This window comes from Hydractinia symbiolongicarpus, chromosome 8 (genome assembly GCF_029227915.1).
Source record: "Hydractinia symbiolongicarpus strain clone_291-10 chromosome 8, HSymV2.1, whole genome shotgun sequence".
Lineage (NCBI taxonomy): Eukaryota > Metazoa > Cnidaria > Hydrozoa > Anthoathecata > Hydractiniidae > Hydractinia > Hydractinia symbiolongicarpus.
The window spans coordinates 10417699-10428675 of NC_079882.1; the positions used below are offsets into that span (position 1 = coordinate 10417699).

Sequence of the window (10977 nt, forward strand, 5' to 3'; positions counted from 1 at the left end):
GTAATTTAAGAATATAATTATCTCCCTTCCTTAATTTGTTGAACTCTTTTTTAATTTTCTGATTTCAAACATGCTAGTGGAAGATGAGCGTTTGTATGAGATCAGTTACAATAATGAGCTTAACGCTTCGTTGCACCGCAACTACATGCTGCATTCTAATTGGCTCTTTAAACGTTTAATTTATTTCCAATTCATTAGCCTATTTGTAGCTCTGTTGCTATAGGTTAAAAAACATTCGATTCAGTAAACATACTTGCTGCAGTAAAAACTCATCTTCGGCAATTCGAAAGCTATGGAAAGAATAATTTATATGAAAAATATATATTAAATATAGCATTAACTAGAATAATGTAATTAGCAATTAAGTAGAACAAACAAGAAAGGTAAGTTATTCACGGGACATGCTATTTTTCACTTGATTTCTTTAGTTTTATGTCCGCATGATTGACCATGGTTATAGGTACCTAACAGTATGTAGTGCACAAAAATTTGAAGTCGACATTAAAACGTTGTTCTTGTTACCTCCCAGTTATTTCGATAAATTATCATTTGCGCATTTGTTGCACGTAAACAAGAGAAACACAAGCAAATAGAACAGTTTTAACCCACCAGAATGCTTTTATTTTTACGCAGTACTATTTGTTTGCTGATAAGAAAACAGCTTCACCTCAGCTAACACACAAGTCTGATACCTGCATAGATAGGTACAAATTGGTCTGAAGTAAATATTTTCTATACAGTGATCTTTCAGATTCTGGTCCATGTTTACTACGTTCAATGAACTTTTGGTACCAATCTGTTATCCTTAAGTTTATTCATTGTCGTGAGGATTGATTTTCGCTATTTTCGCTAATTTATCCATATTCGCGAACATTTTTCTGCGTGAAAATTCTTGAAAATATCAGTTCGCGAAAATAAATCTTCGCGAAGTTACTATAAAAAATTTTTTTGCTAAAATTAAATTGAATTTAAAACTAGTTTTTCTCGTATTTTTCATTAAATTTTCCTTTTTGTAGTTGGTAAAAATAATGGCTAGCAGATACACGATCTCAATGTTTAGTCTGGCAAAAATTATAATTGCAAAAAAAAACTACTTTCATGAAAATAATTCTTTGTAAATAACGTTAAAATGGTTCATTCTCCAAAAAAGAATCTTCGCGAAGTAACTCGACATTGTGATTCGCGAAAATTATTCAACTAAAGGTAGCGGTGTAAGTTTACTTTTTAAAACAATGAGACTGCCAATGTTGGAAGAAAGCTTTTACCTGTAAACATACTTAGACAAGACATTCTTCTTTTAGATGATTCTTCGGCACGGTGAAACTGCTTATCTTTTTTCACTTTTATTTCTACTTACTACTGTCCAAGGTATGTTAGTTTGCATATGTTATAAGCTTCGGAAATCATGCAGTACAACAAATTTTTGTTACATTTAGTATCCGTAAGAATATCAGTATGAATTCTTCTCTTTGAAATTACTGTTCTTTATCAAATCGCATTGACGTAAAATCTTTAATTTTAGTTCGTTCAGAGTTCGGGTGGCCAGCAGGTACATATGGTATGCCAGAACCTGCAACAGGTTGTCCAAATTTTGGCGACATAGCGTTTAAAAGAGGATATACTTATCACAACACAGAAGACGAACATCCTGCCAATAAACGATCACAAAATTATCATTTTGCAGGAAACTTTTCACAGCATGGTGTTCAACAGAGATTTTGCATTAAAGAGGAATCTCAAGGTTCTCCAGAAATTTGGCCTGAAGGAAAATACTGCCTATATAAAAAAGGTTTGCATTTAATCAGTGCCTAAAATTTCCGTAAAAAGTTTATTTTAAAATCAGCGGTAAAAGGATCTGCACTGCACATCCGCTAATTTTAAAACTTAGACTTAATTTCTATTAGCACAATAAAAGGTAAAATTTGTCACAAGCTTTGTTTCGCAGTACTGGTTTAAATTTGGCACAGAATCTTTCTGATCGTTTTTACATTAATGCAACCCTTGATTAGAAGATGCTCTGCCATCAATGCACTCGTTAGAATACGTTGTCTAGTATTTTTTTCTTCCAAATTAACATGTGCAAAATTCAAACTGTGCGGAATATTGTATTTTAGAATGACTTTGAAGTTACAACCATAGTAGAAAAGTTACCTGATGAAATATGATCAAGAAATATTAGCTAAATCATATCTCTAAGCATGTAGCCGTAATGATATTCTCGCTTTTCTTTTTTATTAATAGGAGTTTGCCCTGGTGGGTTAGAAGAAGGGTATGTGAAGTGGGATGATGAACATGCAACATTAGATCAAGCCAACAAACAAGTTGGGGCAGTACCAGATGGAGACTACGATAAAAAACATACTACCTTGAAGTACTGTTGCAGCACGAAAGGAGACGCCAATACACCTATTAGTTTGCCCAACACGAAGCCCTTTTATTTAATGGCTTATGGATCACCACAGTGTCAAAATGTTGCAGGGACTAGGGTAGGTAAATTTTTATATTACAGACTTCGTAATGTATCACCAATATACATTAAGGGGAGAAATTTCAGCGAAAATTTAATTTCCCAAATCAAAAAAAAAAAGAAAAAAAAAAATTCGCGGGAATTTAAAAGATTTAATTTTTTTCGCGAGAATTTTATTTTGCGAAATAGCAAAAATTTAAATTTTTTACCAAAACTTTTTTTTGTGATTTCAAAGCAATCAAATTTTTAAGCAAATTAATTTTTGGAGTTTCCCATTATAATTAAGTGTGAATGACATTAAAGAAAAAAGGATACTTTTGGCATTGAAATCTGACATCAGAAAATTTTCTACGAATTTGTTTCGCGTATTACAGAAAATTAAATTTCTCGCGGGAATTTAATAATGCAAATTTGAAAATTTAAATTTTTGCGAGAATTTAATTTCGCTAATTCCAGTATAATTTGTGGTAAATATTCCCCCCCGCAAAAAGTTCTTCCCGTATATTTCGTATGTTTATTTTTAATTTAAACTGTTGGAAAGACCAATATGTGTTTGCACAGAAAGTAAAAAACTACTCTTCAAATTATAAGGGGGTTGAAGACAAGTGTCTATTAAATAACTCGGCTGACGTTTAATTATTTATATGTACAAATCCATCATTCTGATTGGTTAAAAATCAATCTGTTTCCCCAGCGCAAAAAGAAAGTTTAAATTGTTTTCGGCAAAGAGCCTTGTTTTAATGAGGATTTGCCATACACAGTTAAAAATTAGGTTAAAAGTGATTTTGTGACTTTCCTAAATTTCATCAAAGATAAACTATTAAAACCATCGTTAACTCAGTAAAAAAGGCAACCTAGATCAGGGCTTGTAAATAATGTAAAAAACTTTGTTTCAGGCTTCTATGGAATTTATCAAATTTGATGACAATGACAGGGGAAGTGAAAATAAATTTGATGGTGCTACGCCATTTGGACCAAGTGAAGACTTGTTCAATACAAAAATATACTACTGTTACTATGAACCTGGAGAGGCGTCCACTGAAGATCTTGGAACAGGAAAGAAAGTTCTCGCTAAAGTAAGTTTTAAAAGCAGTTACTAGCAGATAAGCTGCTTATTCCTACAAAGGACAGGTGCAAACTCATTTCCATGAAATTTTTATGGCATGAATAATGAAATCTTTTAAGCAAATCAAAAGTTGGGCTTTTTTTAAGATTTATTTTGGGTTCATGTAAAATTTAAGAAAGCTATTTTGGTTGCGCAAATAAAAGGAGAGAATAATAATAATGCAAAAATTAAATTGTTAGAATTAAAAAAATTATTACCTAAGTGTTTTTGACACTGAAATATTCTCTACCGTGTATTTATATTTCAGGATTATAAACATACGTCATCAGGTTTAGCCGTTTTGATTGGATGCGGTGTTGCAGGAATCATTGTTGGTACAGCATCAATAGCGTTTGCAACGAAGCGCGTGTTAGGAGCCCGATCAAGAACAGATTTTGATTCAGCTGATATTGACCCTGTTCCAGATGCACCATAAGATACAACTCCACAAATATGTACAATTCCGTGTCAATGTCTTACTTATTCACAAATACTGTAAATGGTAGTGTTTCGATTGTTTATGTCAACACTCTCTATTCAATTCACTACAGGCTCTGCATAGCTTATGTCCTGATATCCTGTCCTATAGGAATTATGCAAAATACTGCTGAGACATTTTTCTTAGTAATTCGCAAATTAAAGCATATTAAATTTTAATTTCTTACATACCCACATTTCGCCTGACACAGATGTTGATTTCGTATTGAGAAGGCATGAAATATTGTCGGATAATAGCAAATGCGATGTATTTTAATGATTCCCACGAATTTCCACGTACTAGTATGTGTTAGTATTCAATCTGTCGTTTATTAACCTTGTCCCGTGGGCTTGTGTTCTTTTTTTACATTTTAAAAGGACGAATCTATTTTCGGAAGCATCTCTAGGGACGAAGTTAATCACAAATATATAACAAATCGCATGTCGTATTCATATGTGATCCCTTGTTCGTTAATTTTGTAAAGTTTTTACAACGGAAATTTTTCAATACAATTTTTATATGTAAACCTTTTATACTATACACCTGTAAAAAGTTTTAGAGAAAACTCAACTTACACAACGTCCTTCCTTCTTGTTACTTTCCTCAGTGGATACTGCTTCAACTCGCTATTAAATAGCATCAGAAGAGGGGGGGGGGGGGATGTTTAATAGTTTTTTGCGCATCGCGATTTCTGTTAAATTTATGTTAGGAAATTCTAAATTTGAAAATATTTTGTTAAACTAGGTATGGGGTAGCCACTGTTATCGGAGATAGACTTCAAGAGATTGCAGTCTGACATTTTTTTCAAGAACTAGCCGACTATCAGCTTTCTGTGTCTGTTTCTTTCTGTTTCTTTCTTTCTGTGTAATTTCACGTGTGGATGTATCGCAGGTTTTAGGATAACTGAATAGCAGATCTCACAAAGTGAAGCAGAGGTACCCTAACCCTTCCTAAAAATAGGGGTTAAAAAATAAAAATAAAACAATGATAATTATAAAGTAGATCAAACAAAAATTTACAACTATATATAATTATAATTTAAAAAAGAGAATTTAATAACCAAATACTTTTTGGTAGAATTTCTGTCACAAAAGTACATTTAGGGGACTCCTATTCATAGCATCTTACGATTTATACCACAACAATCGTTTAACAACAACTGACGTGTCATTAAGATCTGCATGGGTAATCATCAATCATCATCACTAAACGAAGATGCCTCAGAAGACGAATCTCTGTCATTGTCGTCATCGCTATCGTCACCATCGGACAGTGCGACAGCATCTCCGCCGTCGGATGGTGCGTCTGGGGTACTAAAAAATAAAACTTCAGTAACAAACGTGGGCAAAGTTAAGGTTTCAAACAGTCAAAATCTTTTATAGAACCACAGAACAAAACTGTTGCAAGAAATTCCCACTTACTCCAACAAATCTGCGTTAAAGCCCTCTGCTGCCATTTTACCTTTTACTGCAGAGAGTGGAACACCCTTAAAAGATTAAGAGATCAAGCAAATATATGTTTTTTTCTAACTGCGAAAAAATAAATAAATTGTTGAAACATACAAACGCCAACATCTTGAAATATTTCGCATAACGTGGGTCCTGTGATACAGTCATTTCTAAAAAATTTAAATATAGTTCCGTATTTGGGTACTAATAACACGTTTTCAAAAAGTATAAATCTTTGCATATGTATAAAAAAATGATCGTGCCTTTCTGGAAAAATATCGAATAAAACACTGAAAGCTTTTTCCTTTTGTACTGCATTTTTTAACCTCTTTTTTCCGGGGCTTCTGGGTATTTTAGCACAATTTCTGAAAATTAATACACTATAAGTTGTCGTAAAAACACTTACTGCGAACTTCCGGTTCCACTGCTAAAAAAAAAGATTTAGACACGTTAAGTAAATCATTTTTGTAGCAAATCTTAATAGAAGAGAAAAATATTTCACACACCTGCTTCAATCGGAACATTGTCATCATTCTACAAAAAAATAATAACATGATTATTAAGACTTTATCATAGAAACGACTTTTTGTTGGAAGAAGCAGCAAATAAAACCAACCTGAACCGGAGATTTCACTTCAGATTGTAAGTTTTTATTTGGTACACTTTCTTCATTAGTAACTGGCGCTGACGATACAGTTGTTGTAGATTCAGGTGCAGATATTTGATCCAAACCAGGAATTGAGGATAGCTGCAAACAAAGGTTTTATCAAAAATACTCAATTTCAAAACAAACAGCAAGACACACAGCATAAATACACAGTGAAAATACAAATATCACGATATTGACACACTGCCGCACCTTGGCTTCTAGTATACTTAGTGTTATCTCCAGCCTTTGGATTTTCACCTGAAGATCCGATAATTTCTAGAAAAGATGAAATAAAGTTATTTACCATTCTATTAAAAATCATAAATCAACTAATTGATTTCTCACCTGCTCACAAACTCCCGAAAATCTGTTCAAAAAACGAACAGTATGCGTCACGAAATGATTCAAAAATGCCAACGTTCGTTTGTAATTAATTGGAGGTGCCTGAAGAAAAAATGCCGGAAAATTATGTCATGAATTAAATTTAGTAAAAATAATAAAAACATTTATGACTTGTCATATGGGTAATGTTGGGAAAATCCCTAAGGAAATCTGATGACAGATTTTTTAGAGCAGAAAAAGTACAGAAAAAAGAAAATTACATAGTTATTTTGATGTTTTGCCCCTGCCTTATGGTGGCAACTAATGGATTGTTTTGCTTTTTAGAACAAAAATAACAACCTCTATTTTCCCTTGATATGTGTTTTTTCACAGATCCTCCTTGGTAATTTGCTTCATTAAGTTTCCTTAATAATGTGTCTGCTTTTTGAGCAATAAAAAAGATACATTACAATGTTTTAGGAACATATCAATCATAAATAGGCTTTAGAAATAATTCCAATTGGTCTTGCATCGACATAAACAAAACTGTGTATCGCACAACTAGGAAATTATATCCTATTTGTTTGTTTCTCAACCATTTGCAAATAAATAAATTGTCCATTTTATCAGCATTTTTTGCCACGTTGTTTTAACAGATGTACAGTCAAAACATAAAGTTCTGTACTGGGCAGAGTTACATCATTTTAGTGCTTAGATATGCACCTAAAAAGGATGTTATACAATAGGTTACCTACAGGGTTTTCATCACACGTTTTGTTTTATTTTTAGCTACATGGGAGAGCTTATACATAGAAAATGTCAGGCATAAAGAAATGATGGAATCAATGGCAGGCTTATACTTAGATGCGCTTGTATTCAGTTTATGATATTCTCTCTGCCCCTAGCCAGTCAGGGACAACCGCAAATTGAACTATCACAAATTAGGATAGTAGCTTAGGTTAGCTAGAAGATTTTCCAGTAGTTAGGAGATCATCTCATATTTAGGAGATTAATTTTTTTCTTTTACCATATATTGACAACCACGTCTCACCTCATCCTAACTTATCTTTTTTCCAAGTTTGGTTGCTCGTTCGATCATCCCTGTTCAAGCAGAATGCGAAACTAGAAATTATACATCAAAAGTCTTTGAATCTGCTTATTAGGTAAGAATAGTATATTTAGGCTAAGCACAGCCATGTTTAAAATATGCAGCACAGGAACTTTAGCCTTTTTCCAGAAGCAACCAGAGCCGTGAAACAAAGGACCCGAAGCATGGGACATGTATTCTTAATCAAAACAAACTAAATGCTATATCTTCTCACAGCGCAAATAGAGAAAAATTTAAATTTTTACATTTTCTGTGGTAAGCCCTTTTGGTTCTTACAACTGCGTGGCAGGCAGAAACATTGTTGCGACTATGCAACAGAACAGCGATAGGTGGCAAAAACAAGTTGATAGTCTAATTAGGACAGATAAATCTCCCAAATTGCCTATTGTAAACTAATTTGCAGTTATCCCAGACTAGCCCATCACACCAAAGTATGTTAGTCTCTAAAGCATACCAGCAGATATATGTTGCTAGCATTTTAGCCATGGATAGTTATCCCAGGTATTACATATTGAAATAAAGATTCCATAACCTGATTTGCATAAGAAGGTGCTGTTCTGCCCGATATTAAACCCTGCCCTGATTATATACAGCAGCTTGCACTGGGTAAAAATAGGGCAGAAAATACATAATCAGGGCAACATAATCAGAACAGGCCGGCTTATTATTATGTACAACAGTTAAAAATATTATTTGACACTTATAAAAGGAACATAATCAGGGCAGGCTGGTTTATGTACGACAGTTTAATATCACTTGTTACTTAAAAAAATGCTTATATTATTTCTTACTTATTTTATAGAACGTAATCCACAGGATTCAATTCCTGCAAAAAATAAATGAGCCAACCAACCATTCGCAAAATCTACTTCCGTGACATTTAGTTACTTCATTCAAAGTATATTATGTTGAAATATACTCACAAGAGGAGTTTAAATTTAAAATTATGTCAAGATTTTTTCCTGGCTATGGCTAGTTTTCAATGGTGTTATATTCTGCAGAGAAAAAAAAGCACAAAATCTATCGTTCTGTAACAATCCGTCAATGTTTCAAAAAAATGCCAATCGCAGCCTGCCTTGCAGGCATTTTATAGCGATCATAATCTGGTCATCACAACATAAAAATTGAGGCCATAATTGGGCCATGCGTCCATAATCCCGGCTGTCCTGTTTTATAAACAGGCCGTTTGCGCAATCTGGGCACAGAACAGGTGCCAGCTAGCTCTCTACATTAAAAGTACATTACCTGAGCTAAATCTACTGCAGGGCCAACGATTGGTAAATCATCATCCATTGTTACAGATTAGGATTTTGAAATATATATATACTTTTTAACGTGCAACGTTACAAAATAAAACGGCCGAACCGTTTTGGTTGGTCCGGGCAGGGTCACGAGTGAGTTAAAAGTGAAAGCAAAGTTGTTTGCTATTTGGAATTATGACCAAGAGCTCTTAATCGAGTAATAAACGAAACAGGCAAAAACGAAGACGATGAATATCAATATTTTATTTAAAAAATATCGTACATGCCGTGCCAATAAAAGTCATAGTTTTAAAACGACAACAAACAGAGGGTCAAAATAGTGATTTTCCCGAATCAACCATATTTTTTATGGTATGACTTAATTGGAATATAACTGGGATAGGAATAGGGCACGCCATCCAAATTTGCTAACAGTCGCCTTAAACAGGATGTTTTTCTTATTTGCATTTCTAGTAGACAGAACAGCTGTCAGCTATTTTGTCCAAATCATTCAACATGTTTTTGTGTTTTCTTAGTAAGGAGGCCGTTTTTTATACTAATGTCAAAAGTTTTGTAGAATTTGATCAACTTTTATTAAATTTCCTAAAGCTTACCTTCCACTTAAAGGAGAACAAATGAAAATACTTACATTTGTCTTTTTGTACTAAAAACATTCTTACATATCCTAAAAACAACATGGCAATAAAATTTTGGGCTTAAGGTTTCTACAACAGGCCATATACTGGTTGGGACATTGTAATCCATTGAGACTTAGAAGGACATGACTGATAGCCACCTGCCTGTGTGCATGGCACCATGTGATTACAAGTTGTGGGAACCTTTGTAATATAAGGCTACAACACAACCTTGGGGGCTGTGCACGTAGATGACAAGGTTCTATTAGCCTGATTAAAAGAACTAGATTGATGGCAACCTCCCTTCTGAGGCTACACAAGGTCATAATACAGCCTTTGAAAGCCTTTTAATGTTGTTTACAAGTTATGAAGGAAAATTAATTGCGATGTATGCCAGAAGATGCCACTGGAAGGACTAGCCCGAACGCCTTTTCACAAATAAATTTTATTATAGCTACCATTATAGGGTAGGCTAGTTTTAAGCATGTAGTTTGTATGGTACAACCTTTATAAGTTCTGATTCATTTAAGTGTCTTTTTCATTTTTGGGTTTAAATGTTTAATATGTTTTATATAGCTACTGGTTAATATTTGGCAATTGGCTGCATTTTAAAATGTATTTCAAAATAGCTATGTGATTTCACAGCTTTGTGGCTTCTTAGTTTGTTGCTTCATTGCAATTTAATGTCTTCATCTAATTAACAAAAAATAAGTAAACAAAGTTGTTGCATTAATCCATGAAGCCACAAAGCCAGCTGTTTTCTTAAAGACAAAAAGGGTTTATCCCATTATTTATTTATCTAAAATTTCCTATATATACTTAAAATCGGGCATCTAGTGATTTACGTCTCAATTTCCTGATATGTGTTTATTTCATTTGAATAATTTTCTGCGCTCTGTTTCATAGTCTAAATGATCTTGCAAACCTGTCCTAGATGTAGTTAATGACTGTAGCTATACAAAGCAGTCCTGTCATTGAGAAAGATTTATAAATTGAATTAACGAAGAGGACCTGACCTTGAAAATTTGTACTTAAAAAATTCTCAGCTTGTCTTGTCATAATAGTATATAATATATAAAATTATATTAAGTTATTATGATCGATGGCAGACTTTCTCTTCAGCATTTGTTTTAACCCTCCGATTTTGAACAGCACACTCCCATCTTTTTTTGTTGTCCTGTTCAAGCAACATTTTACAGAAAAAGATTTATACAACATCAAGTCCAGTTTTAATTCGCTTTGCCAATTGGTTGCCCTTGTTAGTTGACACGAGTTACTTAGTGAAAAGTAAAATATTAATAATAATAAAAAAATAATAATAAAAAAAATAATAATAATAAAAATAATATAAAAGTATAATTTTTCTTGCTTTAATTTAAAAATTAACTACATTGGTTTTGTGTTTTCTTCTGCGTACATGCATTTTATGAATATCTAGAAGGTCTTTTGACCCTCTAGATATTCAAACTTATTTTTTAAAAAAAAATTATCCTAAATGGCAAAGCTCAGTTCAGTTGCTGTATTT

At 33.1% G+C, this 10977-nt stretch overlaps 2 protein-coding genes across 3 annotated transcripts; one reads left to right on the forward strand and one right to left on the reverse strand.

Moving 5' to 3' along the window:
* Nucleotides 1–219: 219 nt before the first annotated feature.
* On the forward strand, nt 220–4629 carry LOC130654758 (uncharacterized). The gene is made up of 6 exons (XM_057457372.1): nt 220–383; nt 1302–1368; nt 1523–1789; nt 2242–2486; nt 3364–3543; nt 3841–4629. Exons 2-6 carry the CDS (start codon nt 1302–1304, stop codon nt 4006–4008), a joined length of 927 nt encoding a protein of 308 aa, XP_057313355.1. The 5' UTR covers nt 220–383; the 3' UTR covers nt 4009–4629.
* A 406-nt stretch (nt 4630–5035) lies between these two features.
* LOC130654759 (WASH complex subunit 3-like) lies at nt 5036–8994 on the reverse strand. Of its 2 annotated transcripts, none has more exons than XM_057457374.1 (9): nt 8822–8994; nt 6493–6591; nt 6358–6423; nt 6115–6246; nt 6005–6032; nt 5905–5922; nt 5613–5668; nt 5472–5536; nt 5036–5363 (listed from the first exon to the last, which is right to left on the reverse strand). In XM_057457374.1, exons 1-9 carry the CDS (start codon nt 8867–8869, stop codon nt 5243–5245), a joined length of 633 nt encoding a protein of 210 aa, XP_057313357.1. In that variant the 5' UTR covers nt 8870–8994; the 3' UTR covers nt 5036–5242. The 2 variants fall into 2 exon arrangements, with proteins under 2 accessions (XP_057313357.1, XP_057313356.1); XM_057457373.1 differs by having other exon boundaries at nt 5905–5925; nt 8822–8992.
* Between the last annotated feature and the right edge of the window lie 1983 nt (nt 8995–10977).

Bases quoted from the DNA above. Each gene is read 5' to 3' on its own strand.
- LOC130654758 (XM_057457372.1), top strand. From the start codon at position 1,302: ATGATTCTTCGGCACGGTGAAACTGCTTATCTTTTTTCACTTTTATTT. The intron at 1,790-2,241 runs GTTTGCATTTAA...TTTTATTAATAG, and splicing joins ATACTGCCTATATAAAAAAG to GAGTTTGCCCTGGTGGGTTA. The intron at 3,544-3,840 runs GTAAGTTTTAAA...TTTATATTTCAG, and splicing joins GAAAGAAAGTTCTCGCTAAA to GATTATAAACATACGTCATC.
- LOC130654759 (XM_057457373.1), bottom strand. From the start codon at position 8,869: ATGGATGATGATTTACCAATCGTTGGCCCTGCAGTAGATTTAGCTCAG. The intron at 5,669-5,904 runs GTAAGTGTTTTT...TAAATTTTTTAG, and splicing joins AGTGGAACCGGAAGTTCGCA to AAATGACTGTATCACAGGAC. The intron at 5,364-5,471 runs GTAAGTGGGAAT...TTTATTTTTTAG, and splicing joins TTTAACGCAGATTTGTTGGA to TACCCCAGACGCACCATCCG.